The sequence below is a fragment of the Saccostrea echinata genome, unplaced genomic scaffold (assembly GCF_033153115.1).
Source record: "Saccostrea echinata isolate AGI-Se365-2 ecotype Australia unplaced genomic scaffold, CSIRO_AGI_Sech_v1 ptg000059l, whole genome shotgun sequence".
Taxonomy (NCBI): domain Eukaryota; kingdom Metazoa; phylum Mollusca; class Bivalvia; order Ostreida; family Ostreidae; genus Saccostrea; species Saccostrea echinata.
In genome coordinates, this window is record NW_026889808.1 from 1838098 (window position 1) to 1858119 (window position 20022).

General features: G+C 35.6%; 1 protein-coding gene across 1 annotated transcript; it reads left to right on the forward strand.

Annotated features, from left to right (window-relative positions):
* The first annotated feature begins 206 nt into the window (after window positions 1-206).
* On the forward strand, window positions 207-17487 carry LOC133174764 (uncharacterized). The gene is made up of 17 exons (XM_061309860.1): window positions 207-306; window positions 935-1020; window positions 2796-2912; window positions 5256-5483; window positions 6188-6308; window positions 6463-6579; window positions 6794-8176; window positions 8296-8531; window positions 8778-9245; window positions 10706-10889; window positions 11077-11263; window positions 11513-11646; window positions 11886-12813; window positions 12897-13087; window positions 13330-13455; window positions 16097-16167; window positions 16785-17487. The coding sequence occupies exons 1-17, from the start codon at window positions 207-209 to the stop codon at window positions 17466-17468; spliced, it is 5361 nt and encodes a 1786-aa protein (XP_061165844.1). The 3' UTR covers window positions 17469-17487.
* Window positions 17488-20022: the final 2535 nt, after the last annotated feature.

The following is a 20022-nucleotide window of genomic DNA, read 5'->3' on the forward strand; positions in this document are numbered from 1 at the left end:
ACTGAGGAACTTCGAACGAAGATACATCTCTCCAACTCGTACGTCAAAGAAGTCGACTTTTAATAACCGGTAATCAACACGCCCAAGAAGTTCCGAGAGTTTGTGATAACAACCCGAACGGTATATTGACATTAGTAACGATGTCCGATTGACAAGCATGACCAGATGACTGACCGGTTGTTTGTTTAATAATGACAGGGGCAGGCATGGAGGCCTTGAATCGGCAAGTCCTGGAGGGACGTCTAAATAATCTACCTCCAGAGGAGAAAACGGATGTGGTTGTGTTTGTTAGCTCAACGTTTACAGGTGCGTGTATATATATAAATACGTGTAGATGTGTGCATGCAGCATATATTTATACACAAAAAATAAATTTAAATACATACTATTTAAGGTTAACAATATATTGACGTTTGTTTGAAATTCTTATGTTTGCGATCGTTCTCTTACTTGTGCCCAATGCGTGTTCTATCCACTTATAATTGCATTGATATGAATGTAATTGACATATCATTGGGATTTAAAAGTCTTAGCTACCATGTGAGCAGCTTCGCACGTTTTAACTTGCGCATATCCAGAATCAATAGCAAATTAAAGAAAAAATTCTAAACTCTTAATTAATCCATAAATATAATTCACAAAACGCGATAATGGCGCACGAAAAATTAAATTCAGAGTCAATATTTTCCGCCAGACCCGAAACTGTGCATCTTCATTCATTAATTACCAATTTAATTAAAATTCATAGCAAAATGCGTACATGGTATGAAGTCGACAACATTCTTAATTTATTCAATATACCGAAGACCTCTACTTGTAGCATGCAATAATTTTTATTTTATTTATTTATTTTTATTATTTTTTTTCTTACACAATGTTTACGAAATAAAAGACACAAGCATTGAATACTTTTATTTCTGTTTTATTTTGACAGATATGTCTGTAGAGAGAAATCATATAATGAACCAAGTGACTTCTGAACTTAATCAGTATTGTTTGAAGAGAAAACTGGCCTTTCGGGTAAAGTAGTTCACTAATACAAACGTTAAAAGTTGTTATATCATGCTTACATTATTTTACGAATGAATCTGTAGAAAAAAATTTCCCAATGGTTTGGTTCTAAATTTTCTTTGTTTTCTCTCCCCCCCCCCCCTTTTTGAATTAAAAAATTTAGTTGTTTTTTTTTAATTAGACATTTTAATTGTGATTTTAATGAAATATAACCTTAGTAAAGCTTAAGCTGATCTTATGAGCTAATCTGTCATTGAGATAATTCTGATTTAAGCCTGCTATGAAATCATTTCAACAGCAATCTATAGGTTTCCTGCTTATAATTTCAAAAAGCATCTGTCAGACCGAAGAAAATACTATTTATCAGAAAAGAATACAATTTTTCATTCAACTTAAAAAAAATTATAGTCACCATACTGAATTTGATTGACCTGATTTTTATTTTTAGTTTCTGGACATGAGATGGGGGTGAGGGACGAATTATTGTCCTGATTTGTGTATTTTTAGTTTCTGGACATGAGATGGGGGGTGAGAGACGAATTATTGTCCTGATTTGTGTATTTTTAGTTTCTGGACATGAGATGGGGGGGGGGGGGGGTGAGGGACGAATTATTGACCTGATTTGTGTATTTTTAGTTTCTGGACATGAGATGGGGGTTGAGGGACGAATTATTGACTTGATTTTTTATTTTTAGTTTCTGGACATGAGATGGGGGGTGAGAGACGAATTATTGACCTGATTTGTGTATTTTTAGTTTCTGGACATGAGATGGGGGGCGAGGGACGAGTTATTGACCTGATTTGTGTATTTTTAGTTTCTGGACATGAGATGGGGGGGGGGGGGTGAGGGACGAATTATTGACCTGATTTGTGTATTTTTAGTTTCTGGACATGAGATGGGGGATGAGGGACGAATTATTGACCTGATTTGTGTATTTTTATTTCTGGACATGAGATGGGGGTGAGGGACGAATTATTGTCCTGATTTATGTATATTTAGTTTCTGGACATGAGATGGGGGGTGAGGGACGAATTATTGACCTGATTTGTGTATTTTTATTTCTGGACATGAGATGGGGGGTGAGGGACGAATTATTGTCCTGATTTATGTATTTTTAGTTTCTGGACATGAGATGGGGGATGAGGGACGAATTATTGACCTGATTTGTGTATTTTTATTTCTGGACATGAGATGGGGGGTGAGGGACGAATTATTGACTTGATTTATGTATTTTTAGTTTCTGGACTTGAGATGGGGGGTGAGGGACGAATTATTGACCTGATTTGTGTATTTTTAGTTTCTGGACTTGAGATGGGGGGTGAGGGACGAATTATTGACCTGATTTATGTATTTTTAGTTTCTGGACATGAGATGGGGGGGGGGGGGGGGTGAGGGACGAATTATTGACCTGATTTGTGTATTTTTAGTTTCTGGACATGAGATGGGGTGAGGGACGAATTATTGACCTGATTTGTGTATTTTTAGTTTCTGGACATGAGATAGGGGTTGAGGGACGAATTATTGACCTGATTTGTGTATTTTTAGTTTCTGGACATGAGATGGGGGTGAGGGACGAATTATTGACCTGATTTGTGTATTTTTAGTTTCTGGACATGAGATGGGGGTTGAGGGACAAATTATTGACCTGATTTGTGTATTTTTAGTTTCTGGACATGAGATGGGGGGTGAGGGACGAATTATTGACCTGATTTGTGTATTTTTATTTCTGGACATGAGATGGGGGGTGAGGGACGAATTATTGATCTGATTTGTGTATTTTTAGTTTCTGGACATGAGATGGGGGGTGAGGGACGAGGCGTCGGTGGACCACATGACGGAGGAGATCGTACTGGACGCTGTCCGAGTGGCGAGGGGGGACTCCAAAGGACCCTTCTTCCTGGTCAGTTAATAAAATCATTGTCACAAAAATAAAAAAAAAAACCCTTTCTTTCTGATCTGTTAAATAACATATTCTTTGAAAAATGCAAAGATAGTGCTTTAATTCAGAACCCTGTAATTTAACACAATTGATTAATGAATGGGGTATATCAAACTATCAAAGAAAAGAGGACAGTGTATAATTATAAACTGTCCTCTTTTCTTTGATAGTTTGATATACCCCATTCATATACGTGTTCTTCAGATGTAAAGGTAGTTTTTGCTTAACTATAAATGAATTATTCTTATATAAATATTTCATTTTTTAAAGGTTTCATGAAGGTAAAAACATTTTTAAACAAACAACAAATAATATGCTTTCATTGCATGTCTTCGTACATTTTTAATTATACATATGTATTAACTTATTTTGTACATGTTTAAACAAACATATATACGTAATCAGGCCAGAGTGATTTATCCATTATCATAATATTTTTTTAAAATTTTATAAATGACAAAACATTTAAGTTTATTAAACGAAAACAAAACGTAATCAGGATCTGAAAAAAAGAAAGAAAAAAAAACAGATATCAATAGAAGAGAAGTTAGTTTTCACGCAACACAAAAAGTGTGTTCGCTTCATGGCTCAGAAAGTTTCATCTACTGGAGAGATAATACTATGTGATCTTTAGAGAATTTCTTATATATTTTTCCTATTTTTATAGAAAGTCATATCAAACATTTCTTAACGTAATGAATAATGTCAACATTACGCATATAGTATTTTCTCAGCCTGTCAGCAACATGGGCTAAAGCACATAAAATGCTTCGCAGTCAGTGGTTTGAGCTAAAAAAAAAAATATTATGTTTATTGTAGTTTGTTGTTTTAAAAAATATTATGTTTATTGTAGTTTGTTGTTTTTGACAGTTTTCATTATTAATTGCTTCTTGATTGTTGATATCATCTTATGATAAAAAAATAATTACAATCTCCTATGCAGAGTTGTCGTTCGTTCCTCTCTCAGACACCTCTGCAATGGGCTCGCGTCAAGATTTTTGACATAACGTAAAAAACATAACATTTTAAGGATTATTTCAAATTAAACTGATAGTTTTACATCTATTTAGTAAATATCTATCTTTAAGGACTATCATTAGCTCAGACATTCAATTATAATGAATTAAAACAAACGCACTATTTCTCATGCTTATCATTGTGATATACGCGAGCCAACGACAGAGGTGAATGTATGAGCCGATGGTAGAGAGTGAAATAATTATAGTAGTGTATGTGAGTAAATATATGTGCATGTAGGTTACCACAATAAATTCGGTATGCATGTATTACAAAGCGACATATATAAGTGTGCTAGAATTTAGCACTGCATGTTTGCTTCACTAATGTTATGTAATAGTAATGTGCCATGTAGTTCATGTCTGTCGTTGCAAGATTAACAGAGTTTTTTAATTAAAAAACTGACAAATCATTTTTACCATGAGTATAAATATTTAATTGATGTGATATTTCCTAAAATCAGTCATAATTATGTGGGCCAGTTCCAAAAATCTAAAGCAAAACCCAGCTCTTTCTCAGAACCGAGGAAAATGTTTTTATGATTATAGCTAACAGTTAGGCCTTTACGAAAATTGTGAAATTTCTGGCCATGGGATTAGGGGTCGGGTACTAGGTTGGATAGCCAATTGGTCATACTTTAAAGGATTATTAGATGTGTTTGTGAAAACTTTACTTCTATAGATTTAGTGGACAAAATGTACGAATGACAACAATTAGCTTTTGAGAAAATTACTTATACCCCAAACTCAGGATGGGACTACGTACGTTGCTCATTAGTTGGAAATACATTCGTTTTTCATTAATGTGGCCTCGTATTTGGGAATGTATCTTTAGAAAAGGCCTATTTTTTACTTTGATCATTAAGCCGTCAAAGTTTATAGACTGTAAAAATAAACAAGCAATGAAGAATCCGCTAGGATCTGAGACCAGAATTCAAGACCAATAAGGTGTTGGGGGTGTATAAGTCATATGTAAAGAAACTCTAGTGACCGTCAAGACTTCTTAGAAATAACCAAACATCTTCATTTAGTTAATGATCCCTTAGCGCAATTAATAAAATCAGATGTGCAACGTACGCTAAGTTAGAAAAAAAATGTCGACAAAGTAATTGCATGGACTTATTGAACATAATTATAAAATATAACACACACCGACAAACTACCTATCGCAATATAATTTGCAGAAATACAGTTTTAGTTTTTCCGTAGTTGTTGTTTTATGTTACCAGCTTTTTTTACTGAATATATTGTTTGTAAACAATGACAATTTTTAAATATAAATGTACAGTGCCTCCTTGGTGATAAGTACGGAAGTCGTCTGCTGCCACATTACGTGGAGGCTACAGAATTCAAGCTTTTACGCAGGATCGCAATGAGGCGTGGATATGACGTCATGGTTATGGATGAGTGGTTTGAACGTGACGATAATGCAGAGCCCGCGGTGTACCGCCTGAGGTCAATAAACGAAATTCTTAGTCACTATGACGACAATGAAAACGAGGCTCTCCAATCCAAGGTTAGAATTTAGTTGTCTGTCCTCAGTTACATAGCCAGACGACGTCTCGGAACGCATCTTTTGCTAACACACTTCACTTCTGAATTGTCGCAACCTTATCTAACGTTATTTTTGACTTTTCTGAGGACAGTTCTAGATTATACATTCATCCACTCCGAAGTCACATCCAGCTTTCCACATTTAACCATTCAACTGACACCTCAAGTAAACCCACAAATTGACAATCACTCATTCCACACACAGCTTCAACTAACCAACCATAACAAGTATGAAGACATGCCTAGACAACACAAATGACACCTTTTCAAAATACTGGATTACTCTGAAGACATTACTAAATCATAATTTAGACCATTCTTATAACAGCTTTAGTTAACACAATTCTACATACATGCCTGAATATTCTAAAGACGCCTCTAATTTACATACTTGTTGATTTGAAAGGTTCCATTATTAAATTTTAAAGCACTCATTCACTCTTTAGACCCACACTGATCCCTATTTAACCCCCCGATAACACGCCTAGTTATGTGACTAGATCATTCAAGACAACCTGGTTTACACATTCAATCACTACAATTATACAGTAATACTAGTACTCAAGATATTTTACTTTACCGGAATCTTGTTTCATTGGAATAAATTGAATTTGTTGAAAACTAAACACCAGACATTAATGATTTTGATGTTCCGATCCTCACCAGGATAAGGAAAAGTGGAACCAGATACAGGATAAACTTCTCATCATGTTCCGAGCCGCAGCAGAGGAGGCGTACTCTGATCGTCTGATCTCCAAGGAAGCGAGACACCTGTACTTTAAATCAGGTGTGTGGTACTTAAAGTATAAGTACTTACTGCTTGTATGTTGCATGGTAGGAAAAACCATACAATGGTTGCAAGACTTTTTTCATTAGAATACGTTGTGGTCGAACGTAAAACACAACATCTTGATATCTATTAACCTTTTTTCTATCCGTAGTAACGGAATCGGAAGTTGAGGAGGGTGTGATCTACCAGAATCCGGTCAAGGACAAGGTCATTGTTTATTTTCGGAAGTTTGATGATATTAACATAAAGGACACAAAGGCAGGTGGGTGTGGTCTGTTAGATTTTCTGGGTCTATTGTCAAATCTTCATACAGGATCAACGCTAATGAAAACATGCATCTTTCAAGCTTTCACATTACTCATTTCTTACTTCACACCTTAATTTGTGTAACTCAGATCAAATTTATTTGTTTTAGGTAAGAACATGAACATACTATAACAAACGTAACAAACATTTCCCTCTTCTGTTTTTAAATATTGCAGGGAGATTCATTGATTTGAAGGACGACAAGATTGATTCCGAGGTGGAAGAGTTACGAGAAAGACTAAAAATAGCTCGTGTTCAGCCTGTAGTGGGTCCCTCACAACTGAAGAAGTTTCATTTGAATTGGACACCCATTGGAATAGATGAGACGAATGAGCAACATAAACAATACCTCAATAGCCTGATTGAAGACATTATATTAAAGTTGAAAGTGCAAGTAGACCAATGCGGCAAAGAATACACCAATTTCACCCCTCTCTACAAAGAGGTTTTACACCATCTCCACATCTGTGTGAATGAAACACAGCAATTTGCAGCCAGAGAAGATATTTTAGAAAGTGTGAAGGAGAGAATGTTTCTGGTTTATGATAAAACCGGGGAACTAGTGGATGAACCAACAGAGGACATTCGGAATGATGTCACATGGGATTCACTAGCAATGCAGCTTGAAGGAAAACTCTCCTGTAAAGAGAGCGAGCAGCGGGAGAACGAGTACAAGGCAATCCAGGAAAATCTCAATAAATTTCACTGTAAGTTTATCCATAGCGGATTTCTTCAAAACAACGATGCCGATCCCAATATCAACATGAAAGAAATGTTCACACAGTTGCCGGCCTATAAATATTACACACGCCCTATTGTTCTGTTTGGAACGTCAGGAACAGGAAAGACTGCGATGATGGCAAAAATTGCCAAAGAATCCCAAAACTGGTTTCCTAATTCTGTCAGTGTTATCCGCTTCCTCGGAACATCGTTGTTATCTTTCTCTATCCAGGAAGTTCTAATGTCGATGTGTGCACAGATCATTGCCCTCTATAAAGTCAATATCCCACCTTATATTGACATGGAAAAGGACTTTCAGTTTCTGTGTCAATTTTTCAACTCGTTACTTTGGAAAATTGACACTAGTTCCCGTCCCTTGATTATTATAATGGATTCAATCGATCAACTCAGTAACCTGAATGATTCACACACGATGAGCTGGCTTCCAATGCAACTTCCAATGAATGTACATGTGGTTGTTTCGATGATTCCCAATATCCACTGTTGTCTTCAGAACATCTTAGTAAAGATGCCTTGCAGCGAGCAATATGTAGAAATTCCGGACATGACAATGGATATTGCAGATGAGATGATTAGCATCCACCTCAAATCCAAAGGACGGCGAATCACAAAGATCCAGCGGAGATTCATTCTGGACAAGTTTGAGAAATGTCCACAACCTTTGTACATGCGCATGATTCTCGATCAAGCTGCACTCTGGCGATCATCTACAGTCATGTTGGATATGTCGGTTGGGGACAATATCAATATGGCTATCAACAAATTTTTCACGAATCTAGAACGGAAACATGGAGAACTAACTGTCAAGAAAACTATGGGTAATCATTTTTAATATAAAACTGCCTCATCATTCTAATACTTTGGGACATGTTTGTTGTTAGGATACTGCTATCCTGTTGAAAAGTTGTAATGATTGTTTTTCTTCCTATATTTTTAGCCTACATGTCAGCGTCTCATGATGGAATCAGCGTTTCCGAGTTGGAGGACATGTTGTCTCTTTCCGATGAAGTTCTCCAAGACACTTATATTTACCATCTCCCGCCTAACGACCAACACATCCGGGTCCCGCCCTCCATTGTGTCGCAGATGATGACGGAAATAACACCTTACGTCATCATAAGAAAGGCGGGTCCGTTTAAGATACTCAGTTGGTTCCATCGTCAGTTCAGAGAGGTTTGCTAACTTTCACAGTTTTCTTGGCGGTTGAAGATTATAAAATATCGGTATCATGGAAATCAATTCAGAAACAATTAAATTGTTTTCTAGTTGTTTACATCCCGGGGTTGTTCTTTTGCAAGCAAGACATAAGAATGGAGTGGACTAGTATTTGCAACGATATTGGCAGAATACAGTGCATTTAATTTTAGACAAAGTTGCTGGTTCTTGAACGATAACAGTTTATATTATGTCTGGTTGTAGGTCTGCACTGGTCGCTTTTTACCAGAAAACTCAACGGAATCAATCCACAAAGAAATGGCAGACTACTTTCAGGGAATCTGGTACAAGAAAGTTAAGCCACTTACTCTATACAAAGTGAAAAAGGGGGAATTTCCCAACGCCGATAGAGGCGTGCGCGCACAGAATATAAGAGACATGAACATGTATAACATTCGCAAATTGTCCGAGTTACCTTTTCATCTTATCAAGTCTCATCAGTTTGAGAAGTTCCGGGATCTTTGCGGATTGAACTTTGAGTTTCTCCAAGGTGTTGTGCATATACTCTCGGTGAACAACGCCATTCGAATGTTGGGATTAGCAATGCAGATGATGAACAGTGCAGGAGAGATTGAATCTTCACAAGTGTACGAGGACTTGGACATTGTACACCAAATTTTGTTGAAGGGCTTAGAGAGTATTCGAAAAGATCGAAACAATCTGGCTGTGGAGGTGAGGGATTGATTAATCGATTGATTTGATATTTTGTTCATTTTTCAATTGCCAGGGAAAAAATAACCCATATCAACCTCAACACAGAGACAACAAGGACACTTAGGGAACGCATTTACCCCTAAATGCAGCAACTAGACTCTTTCTTACCAAACTCAAACGATAAACTCGGCGCATACAATATACGAGGGTTGTCCCAGAAAAACGCGAACATTTTCAATATCTATTGTTTCACTAACACTATAAAGTTAAAAATTTGCATACACCATAATCAACATTTTTTGAATAATGCATAAACATTACAATAAAATATCTCTATAAATAACTTTTTTCTCTCAGGTAAACGAATCTTACAAAATAGTGTCGGCTCAACACTGACGACGTCAAAACGTAACTCGTGGCGTTTTTGAATTTATCATGGAATCATGCGTCTGATAAAATTTATTGGAAGCATAAATTCGACACTATTTAATTTCTTTTAGTTATCAAGTTATCCATCTCAGCTATTAATTTGCGTTTCCAAAAGATCGCGGAATTCATTCTTTTAATAAACTTTAACAATTTCCCAACCCAGGTCATAAGTGAACCTAACTGCTCTCTGTTATACGACCGTCGCCACGTATGACGTCCAGCTTCTGACTTTTCAGTTTGTTTGTCTACCAAATGCTTCTTTTATCGAATAACCAGTCAAGCCATCCTCGTACCTATTGAACTATCTGTGTCCGAGATATATGTTTGTGTCGTTCCATCGTTCACATATCTTTTTCACGTGTGGACAGGAGACATATTCCGCTCAACAGTACTACTTGATAATTTGGTGCTCTGCATTCTCGCCCGACGTCACTATTTTTGAAAATATCTAAGTAAAGGTGTTTTTTGCATCTAACGTAATATTTTTGTCATTTGTGACGCTAAATTAATGAATTTTTACACATGAGTATTTCAGATCATAGAAATTTAATGGAGGTAATTTTTTTTTTAAATTGTATTTCCGTATAGCCTGGTAATAAAGAAAACTTCTCTGACAACGCTATTTCTAAAACTCGAAAAATTGCCGTTCGCCGAGCACCGATATTTGACACACTTTAAAAGCTATTTTTACAGGAATATGACATTAAAACTTTATAATATTTTGTCAGAAAAATTTCATTTTCCAACAAGGTGCAAAAATTAATTTATTTTGGTCGAATAGTTTTTGAAATATTCAAAAAGTTCGCGTATTTCTGGGACAACCCTCGTATAATGATACAAAACATACCTGGATCCAAGGATGCTACGATACTTTCAAAAACATTAAACAACTTGCTTTTTAAAATTTATTTACGAATAATTACGAAAACCTTAATTATTTCCTATATATCCTAGCATAGAAACAATACCTTTATTGTTAAAAGGCATCTTATAACATCATGGCTTAAATATTAAATCATAGACAATTTCTTTTCCTTTTAACCATATAGATCATTTCCCAGCTGGGACCCAGCTACTCTGGCTCTCCTCGTCTGCAGTCGCTAGTTAGAGACGCCCAGAACTTTCTGAGAGATTCCGATACAGCAGCTTTTATTCCGTTAAATCGGATCGCTCCGGGTCCAGGAACTGTTTTAAAATTCTCCATTTCAGCTGAAGTCTTCAGAAAAAACGAGGGTAGATATGTCAGTTGAATAATCACAGGGATTCAGGAACTCATCATGTTCTTATCAAATATACACCCAACACAATTAACTTTTGAACATTTACTTCGCTGCGAAATGCAACATTTTTGAAAACATTCCAATTTTTGACACCTAACGTCTTTGTTATTTTTTTTTTCTTTGTTTATTGTTTTATCTAGAGGATAGGTTCAGATGTTATGGTCAAGTTCTGAGTGTGGATGAGAGGAACTCTAACCTGAAGTGTATATACAGCATTGGACAGCAGCGCTATGTGTATACAATGTGTCTACAGAACTATGGAATGATTAAATCCCGTCAGAAGATAAAGGCAGAGGTCCAATCTACCAAAATGGCCGGAGGAGACAGGTAATGTTAGACTGGGGTGCAGAAAGGTAGATGCTGGGAGAACCTTAGTGTGATAAGATTTTGTTAGAAGTTAGTCAACATTTTTCCTAAGTGACACATCATACAATGATGTATTCCTTTGAATTTGATTTAAAAATATTGGACGTTTTTAAAACAGAAGTTTTAATTTTAATCCAGTTCTGTTGTACACTGTAACTAGATATGCTATACATTCTGAACACTTTGAATGAAAATATTCTCATATTGTAGATTCATCATACTAGGACAACCAACGACTTTGGAACTTTATGAGGTGTCCTCTTGGAATAAGATGCCTTTGAAATATGATCCAATAGATGCTTTAACTGTATCTAAATCAGGAAGAATCCTAGCCTACTCCACAGGTATATCGGATTTATCAATTGACCTCAGTAATGCAAAAAAAAAAACCCATTATCATAAACATTCTCTGCTCATTTCAATAAATTCTTTTATGTCATTTGCTGCATCCTTTCAATTCTTGCAAATCGGTTTGTGTTGTAACTCTACTGTATCAGTGTCAGTTTCCAGGCTTCCATCATTCGATATTAATATATCAGAAAGTGAGAGATGTTTTTCTTGATTTGACTTTTTCTTCTTTCAGTTTTATTTTCAAAAGTGGTGGTCTGCCAGATAGGCGATACTGTTACAAACATTTCAGAGCTGTTTATATTGGATTTGGAAAACATTCTTCAGATAAGGATTTCACATAAAGACGACTTTTTGGTTGTCGTAAATGAGAGAGAGGAAGTTTCCACATATGATATTAGTACAGCAAAACATCTGTACACTAAAGAGACCAAAAAGGACGGGACTGTTATTTCAAACCATAGTACAGTAAAGGCGAGGCTGGAAGACACCGTTCAGATTACCTCTGACAACAAACTTATAAGTCTGGATCCCAATACTTCGTCCTTATGTCTAAATGATTTGGTCAGTGGAGAGCAACTTCACTCATTGAATCTCTCTCAGCATGGTTCAGCAAATATAGTATCCTTGCACTCATCAGAGAAATACCTAGCAACTGTTGACAGAACACGATCGAATTACTCGCACATATGGCGCGTGTGGGATTTATGTAAAGGAACACTCTTTTCTTCCCCCGATAATGCTGCTGAATATGAAAAGATGGGAGATTCAGGGGATACCCATTACGAATCACCTCACGTAGGAGTAAGCAGTATGCAGTTGTTCGGTGATGAGGATCTTTTCTTGGCCACTGTGGAAATTCAGAATCCTTCCATAGTCAAAGTGCTGTACATAGGTTCGGAGGCTACTCCACTACCGGAAGCTACACCATACTGCAATCTCATTGGTCACTACCAAATTATTCTTCAGATGTGTGTTGTTTTAAAGGAATGTCAGTTGGTGACCGTATCTAGGGATAACACGATTAAAATTTGGGACATCCATAAAATTGCCTTGAACTTCACTGATAAATTTGGCAAAGATCCAGATCCGGAGAAAGTGAGGAGCTACTTTGACAGACAGGTCATGACAGAATCCACAACTACGAAGTTTGATATCAGCAGGTCAGTCTAAAATGGTGATTTATAACATCTGAAGATACTTAGAATGGCATTTATTTTAAATGAATATAATTATATTACGACAGAGATGACAAGAAAGCATTCATAGCGACGACAACTGGACAACTAATTGTTCATGACCTTGAGAACAACACACTTCTGCACAGCCATAAAATAGAGGGCAGCCAAGTCGACTTCCTGTTGATGTCGTCTTCAGGGCAATACGTCACCATGGCAACAGACAAAGGCGAAATTAGTATTCTGAGTGTGGATAACTGTACGTTTTTAAGACGATTTATTACAATACAGTATTTTTCCCCATATGAGACAATTTAATGTTTCCAAACAATCAAAATAAGAGGTTAATGACAGGATAAAAAACGTAATTATACAGAATGTTTGGTGTCAGGAAAAATTATTCATTATTACTACTATATTATACTATTATATATAAATATTATTATAATTATATTCACGTCAGTCATTTACATTCAATTATTAAAAAGATATTTTTTGCAGACGAAGTTAAACACAAATTGAAGCATGGGATGCCTAAGATTGACTGCATGGCAGAAAATAACAACGTAGTTGTGGTGGGCACACAAGGGACGGAGGCCCAAGGGAGTGTATGGAACATTGAGTCAGGTGAGAAATACTAAAGAAAGGAGAATGACCAATGTATGAAGTATCACAAAAGGTAAAATGTGAAACATTGAATTGGATAGGGAAAATTAAAGAAATGAGTGTTTGGGACAGTGCGGAGGATCAAATCAGGTGGAGAAATGAGTATGTTGGATATATAAAATATTGTATCAGGTGAAAATATATACAAAAAAGGGTCGAGGAATGTAGGGAACATTGCATTGGATGGGGATACTAAAGAAATGATTGTTGAGAACAATGGAATATTGAATCAGACAGGAATACTGCAGAAGTGATAGTCGGAAGGTGAATACTAGTATTGAATCAGGTGGAAATAAAGAATGATGGATTGGAAACGAGTCAAACATTGAGTCAGTTGGAGAATGAATGATGGTTGGGAAACCTGTGGAATATTGAATCATGTAGGAATGATAGAGAAATAATGATTGAAGAACGAAAAGAATATTAAATCAGTTAGAAAAAGTAAAGGAATGGGGGTCAGGGATAAATAGAAATATTGAATCAATTGCGAGTGCTAGAGGTATGATGTTTGGAGAATGAGTTGTCTATTAAATCTGGTGCATCACAATTGGTACCTTATATGATTTATATTATGACCCCTGGGACGAGGCCTCTGCTGGTGGTTTGATAGTCCCCAAGGGTCTCTACAGCCCAGTAGCTAAGCGAAATTAGCATCTGGTGTATCAGATTTGGTACCTTTTATGATGTACATCAGGTGGGATTACTAAAGAAACGATGGTTGGGAAACTGTGCGTCATTGAATAAAGTAGGGAAACTGAAACAAAGATGATGGTTGAGGAATGTGTGGATTACTAGTTTTGAATCATGTGGAGTACCTAGTTAGGAACATGTGGAGCATTGAATCAGATGAAGAATACAAAAGATGTTAAGGTTGGAGAACTTGTGGAAAATTAATCAGATGGGGAATACAAAAAAAGGAAGGTTGAGGAACCTGTGGAATATTGAATCAGGTGGGAAAATTATAGAAATGATGGTTGGAGATCCTGTGGAACATTGAATCAGATGGAAAATACTGAATGGTGAGGGTTGAGGAACTTTCAAATATATCAAATTGGAATACGTAAGAAATTATGGATAGGGAATGTGTAGAATATAGATTTAGTTTGGAATACTATAGAAACAAGGGTTGGGGAGTTGGAGAATATTGAATCAGATGGGGAAATTAAAGAGATGATTGTTGGGAAATATTAAAACAGTCGGGAATGCTCATGGAATAATAGTTGGGGAACGTGTTGAATGCTGAATTAGGTAGGAAAACTAAAGTAATTATGTATGGTTTGGGATCGTGTGGTACATTAAATCGGATGAGGAATATTAAAGAAACAAGGGCTGAGATAGTGCGGAACATTGAATTAGGATGGGATTATTAAAGGAATGAGGGTTGAGGATGTGAAAAATTGAATTACCTGGAAGAACTAGAGAAATGATGGTTGGAAAACGAGTTGAACATTGGAGTAGGGGGAATGAATGAGGGTCAGAGAACGTGCAGAATATGAAATAAAATATTGGATACTAAAGAAAAAGGGATGGGAAAAGTGTGGAATATTGAATCCTATGGATGAAATATGAAGAAAACGAACAGTAATCAAGCTCAAAGGTCAATTGGAACAAAACAAATTTGGAGCAGTGCAAACACGATCCTCTACAAACACCAAAGGTTGGATCAAGTGCCATGGAGGAGTAAGCATCCCCTGTGGATGTATTTAATACTGTGGAATCATCATTATTCATGGGGGAACAATGTTCGTGGATTTCGTGTTTCACCATTGCTCAAGGATTTCTTTCAAACCATAAATTTCAACGTACCAGTACTTGTCTCTTTGTATATACGAGTTACTCAAGAAATTATTATCCACGAACCAGTAATATGTTGGTTACCCACAAACACTGAATCCCACGTATTAAAATGATTCCATCGTATACAATCTAGGGCAACGTTTGAAATATTAAATCAGATTGAATGCTGAAGAAATTATGGTTGTGGAACATTGATAAGAGGAGAATTCTAAAAAAAAAAAAATAAATAAATATGGCTGTGGAACATATGAGACATTTAATTCGGTGGAAAATACTATGTAAATGAGTATTTAGGTATATGTGAAGAATATTTAATCAGGTAGGAATATTTAAAAAAAATGATGGTCGGAGAATATATGGATCATTTAATCTTCTGGAGAATCTATAGAATCTAAGGTGGGGAAGTTGGAAATACTGAATTAGTTGGAAATAATAAAAAAGTTATAGTCTCCTCAAAACGTTTGAATAAGTTGTCAATATTTGAAAAGTGATGATTGAGGAATGGATAAATCATAGAATTAGGTGGGACCAAAAAATCTAGCTGTAAGAAAAGGTTCATTAGAGGAGGCATAGTAACCTGATACATGGAAATCATTCCTATTTGAATGTATTGACCATCAGTAAATAGCTGGTGTCACATACTGATATATTAAGAGTCATAAACAGTCGAGCTAGTTTTATGCATAAGAAATCATCATTGGCTTAAAAAAAAAGCCTGCCTATAAACTAACCTTTCATGTCATGTGTTTTTTTCATGATGTTTACTAATACCTAATCGATTGGTGATTCTTTGATTCTGTTTCAGGTGTTTTGTTGAAGGAGTTTAAGTTTCCTTACTCTTTAAGAGTGGTGGCACTCACATCTACAGGAGACAAGGTATGGACCCAATATTGTGTCTGTATTTAACATAGAATTATGTACTTTCTTAGAGTGGTCACTCTCACATCTACAGGAGTCAAGGTAAGGACCCAATATTGTGTCTGTATTTAACATAAAATTATTGTATTCTCTTAGAGTGGTCACTCTCACATCTACATGAGACAAGGTATGGACCCAATATTGTTTCTGTATCTAACGTAGAATTACTGTACTTTCTTAGAGTGGTCACTCTCACATCTATAGGAGTCAAGGTATGGACCCAATATTGTTTCTGTATTTAACATAGAATTATTGTACTCTCTTAGAGTGGTCACTCTCACATCTACAGGAGTCAAGGTAAGTACCCAATATTGTGTCTGTATTTAAAATAAAAACATCTGTATTTAATTATTGTACCCAATGGTATATGGTTACAACTAAAAAGGTGCATAATAATATTTACTGATAGATTTTTTAATGGCCTTTGAATTTATTATTTTTTTATCTGCATAAAAGAATGTTATAGGTAATGAGTCAGAAAATGTTTTTTCTAAATTACTTATACTTTGCATATAAGGTATCATTCTTTGTTTACTGAAACGTATCATTTTCTTGTTTATATTGACATAATCTAGATTGTAACATCATTCTTTGATTACCCGGTGATTCTGACCATTGACAACGACAACAAATCTATGGACATGACTCAGGTAGATACCGCTATGGCAGATGCTTCCTGTGTTGCTATTGACAGCACAGACAGCCGGGCGCTCATTGGTTCTTCTGACGGACAGATCCGTGTCATTGACATAGCGGGAAAATACGAATTCAGGTTAGGACAGATTTCCACAGTCACATCTGCAGTGTTCTTCCCAGATGGCAAAAAAATCGTATCTGGCGGTTACAAGAATATCTTTGTCTGGGATTTGGTCCAAGCACGACTACTGTATCGAGTAAAGAAGCACGACAACTTCATCACTAAAATTTTATTTGACAAAAGTGGTAAGATCATGGTGACTGCTTCCTTGGACAAAAATTTAGTCATGTGGGACACACCCTCTGGAATGTCAATAGCTACTTACTACGGTCACAACTCAATGGATCAGCTAAAAATAACTTCCAATGGAGGGAAGGTATTGTTTATCCCGGATATTGTTAATTATATCGGTTTACTGGAGCCCAATCAAGCTCTAAAAAGCATGATGGTTGGGGACAAATCTGTGATTAGGGACTCCCTGTTGAAAGCTCAAGCCATGGCATTGTCTTTCTCCAGCCAAAGAATAAAGCAGGGTCCATCTCAAATGTGTGCCATCTTGTAAATGGAATGAAAAAAATATATCATTGTTACAAAAGAAGAGTCTTATGAAGAATCTCAAAGCTAATTATATATAGTAGTATTCTATAAAGAGAAAAACGAAAACTAATATTTTGTATTTAGAAAAAGATGTGGACCTTGAAATACATTTCTTATACCAGTCGTAAGATAATTGCCATCTTCATGAAAACTAAACTTGTAGCAGAGTTGTCAAATAAAAATTAATAGAGCTTTAGGGATCATGCTTGTCAAGTGAAGATGCATGTATAGAAAGGTAAGACTGGAGAACTGATTCCAATCTTGCTCTATTATATTAAGTGTTTTATTCTGTCTAGAAAAAAATATTTTTATTAGAAAACATGGGTGTTTCTCAGTACTTGTGCATATTCCTCTTAAGGAATATTTTTTTAGAAAAGTTTTCAATAATGTTAATTTGTACAGACGTTACCACGTCACACCCCCCCCCTCCCTCCACACACATCACGACCACAACGATGAAGATATAAAAAAAAAGTGCTTTCTAAACGAAAAAATATCAAAAGGAGGAAAAGAAATGCTCCGAAATATTATGCAAGTGCATGACTGTCGCGAAAAATATTTTATGAATCTCTATTTGATGTAATATGTGTTTGACAATTGTCTCTAAATGATATTATGATGCCGATAGAAATTGAATTTGAATGCATATATGGTTTATTTATTTAATGAATAAAAATTGCTTAAACCTCATGATTCTATTTTATTTTACGTATCTAGTATTTGTGTGTAGTGAGGGAATCTAATAGGAGTCACATTATCCGTCCGTCTGTCTGTCCTTAAATATTTGTTGGGACGCAAAACTCAGTTTTCAATTTCTCACGATAAATTAAAATCTATTCTTTTTGATATCAAGGACAACTGTTTCTTACAAAAAAAAACGGAACTCAGAAATTTTCACATTTTTTGATTGGTCATCAGCAAAAATACTTCGTTAAAAACCACTCTGATTGTACACGCAAGTACTCTGAAGCTGATATTAAAACAGATGCTGGAGTTCTTTATTGACAACATTTTGGTAGTCTTCAGAGAACAAGTTTTCCAACAATCTGTTGGAAATCAGATGGTTACTAATTATACTCCTTTGTTAGCTGACTTCTTTTTATATTCCTTTGAAGCAGATTTAAAAAAAAAAATAACTCCAACATGAGAAGAGGAAAACACTAGCTGTGGTCTTCAATTTGACATTCAGATATATCGATGATGTTTTATCAATTAACAAGTTATTTTCATTCGTATGTCGATTCGAAATATCCCAGACACCACAGAGTCTGCCACATCTGTTTCATATTTGGATGTTTTACTGACTTTATACGATAAAGGCCAATTAACAACTAAATTGTATGACAAACAGCTTTTCTATCGTCAACTTTCTTTATTTAATGTACTAATATTCCACTATCACCTGCTTATGGTGTTTATGTCTCCCAACTTACTCACTACTCAAAAGCTTGCCCTAAGTACGATCAATTTTTAAATCGAGTCATGCTACTCACTGATAAGTTGATATTACAGGGATTTCAACAACCTCGTTTAAAGTCTGCATTTCGTAAATTTTATGGTCTTTATAATGACCTTGTAAGCAAATATAAGCTATCATTGGGTTGTATTTTGACTGACTTGTTTCATACGAATTGTTAGGCCTTTGTTTTATACTGAATTGACTACAGAAAGTTCCGACTACCTGATCAACACATAGGACTCACGGAGGGTGTGATCGGTCAACAGGGGATGCCAACTCCTCCTAGGCATCCGATCCCACCTTTGGAATTTCCAGGGATCCGTGTTTTATGCCCTCTTCACATATATGTATTGTTTATAAGAAAAAAATTGAAATCGATTAGTGTTCTTTATCTTCACCTTTTACATTCAAAGCAATTCCAAATGCAGGTTTAGATCCAGAAAGAAATCTGCTTAATTTGAAAGGGATTAAAAGTGAAAAAATAAAAATTCTCAACTGCTGTAAAGTTCAAATTGTCAGATTTATATAAACCCATCATTAAAATCGCTTGTCTGGGCCAAAATTAGGGTTCAAAGTTCTACATTTCGCCAAGATCATAAGGTATTACTGTCTTTCAAAATATACAAATATCAAAGTGAAAAATATATAATGCCATGACAATTGGCTAAATCTGGAGAACTCATTGAGAATTCTTATGATTTTTTTCAAAAGTCTCTAGATAGAAAATGAGACTCAGGTGTGCATTATATCTTTTTAAATAAAATGATGCATCAATTCCTTGAATGGCCAAACACTGATTAGATAAGAAATCATTCTCCCTCATGTCAGCTCTATCATAAGTGTATTTCGAACATCGCCATCATAGTTGTTGTACACAGTTGTTATACAATATACAGTGATATCGCCATCATAGTTGTTGTACACAGTTGTTATACAATATACAGTGATATCGCCATCATAGTTGTTGTACACAGTTGTTATACAATATACAGTGATATCGCCATCATAGTTGTTGTACACAGTTGTTATACAATATACAGTGATATCGCCATCATAGTTG

Excerpts from the sequence above, each read along its gene's own strand:
- LOC133174764 (XM_061309860.1), top strand. The coding sequence starts at position 207 with ATGGAGGCCTTGAATCGGCAAGTCCTGGAGGGACGTCTAAATAATCTA. Across the intron at positions 6,309-6,462 it reads ACACCTGTACTTTAAATCAG|TAACGGAATCGGAAGTTGAG; the intron begins GTGTGTGGTACT and ends TTCTATCCGTAG. Across the intron at positions 10,890-11,076 it reads AGTCTTCAGAAAAAACGAGG|AGGATAGGTTCAGATGTTAT; the intron begins GTAGATATGTCA and ends TGTTTTATCTAG.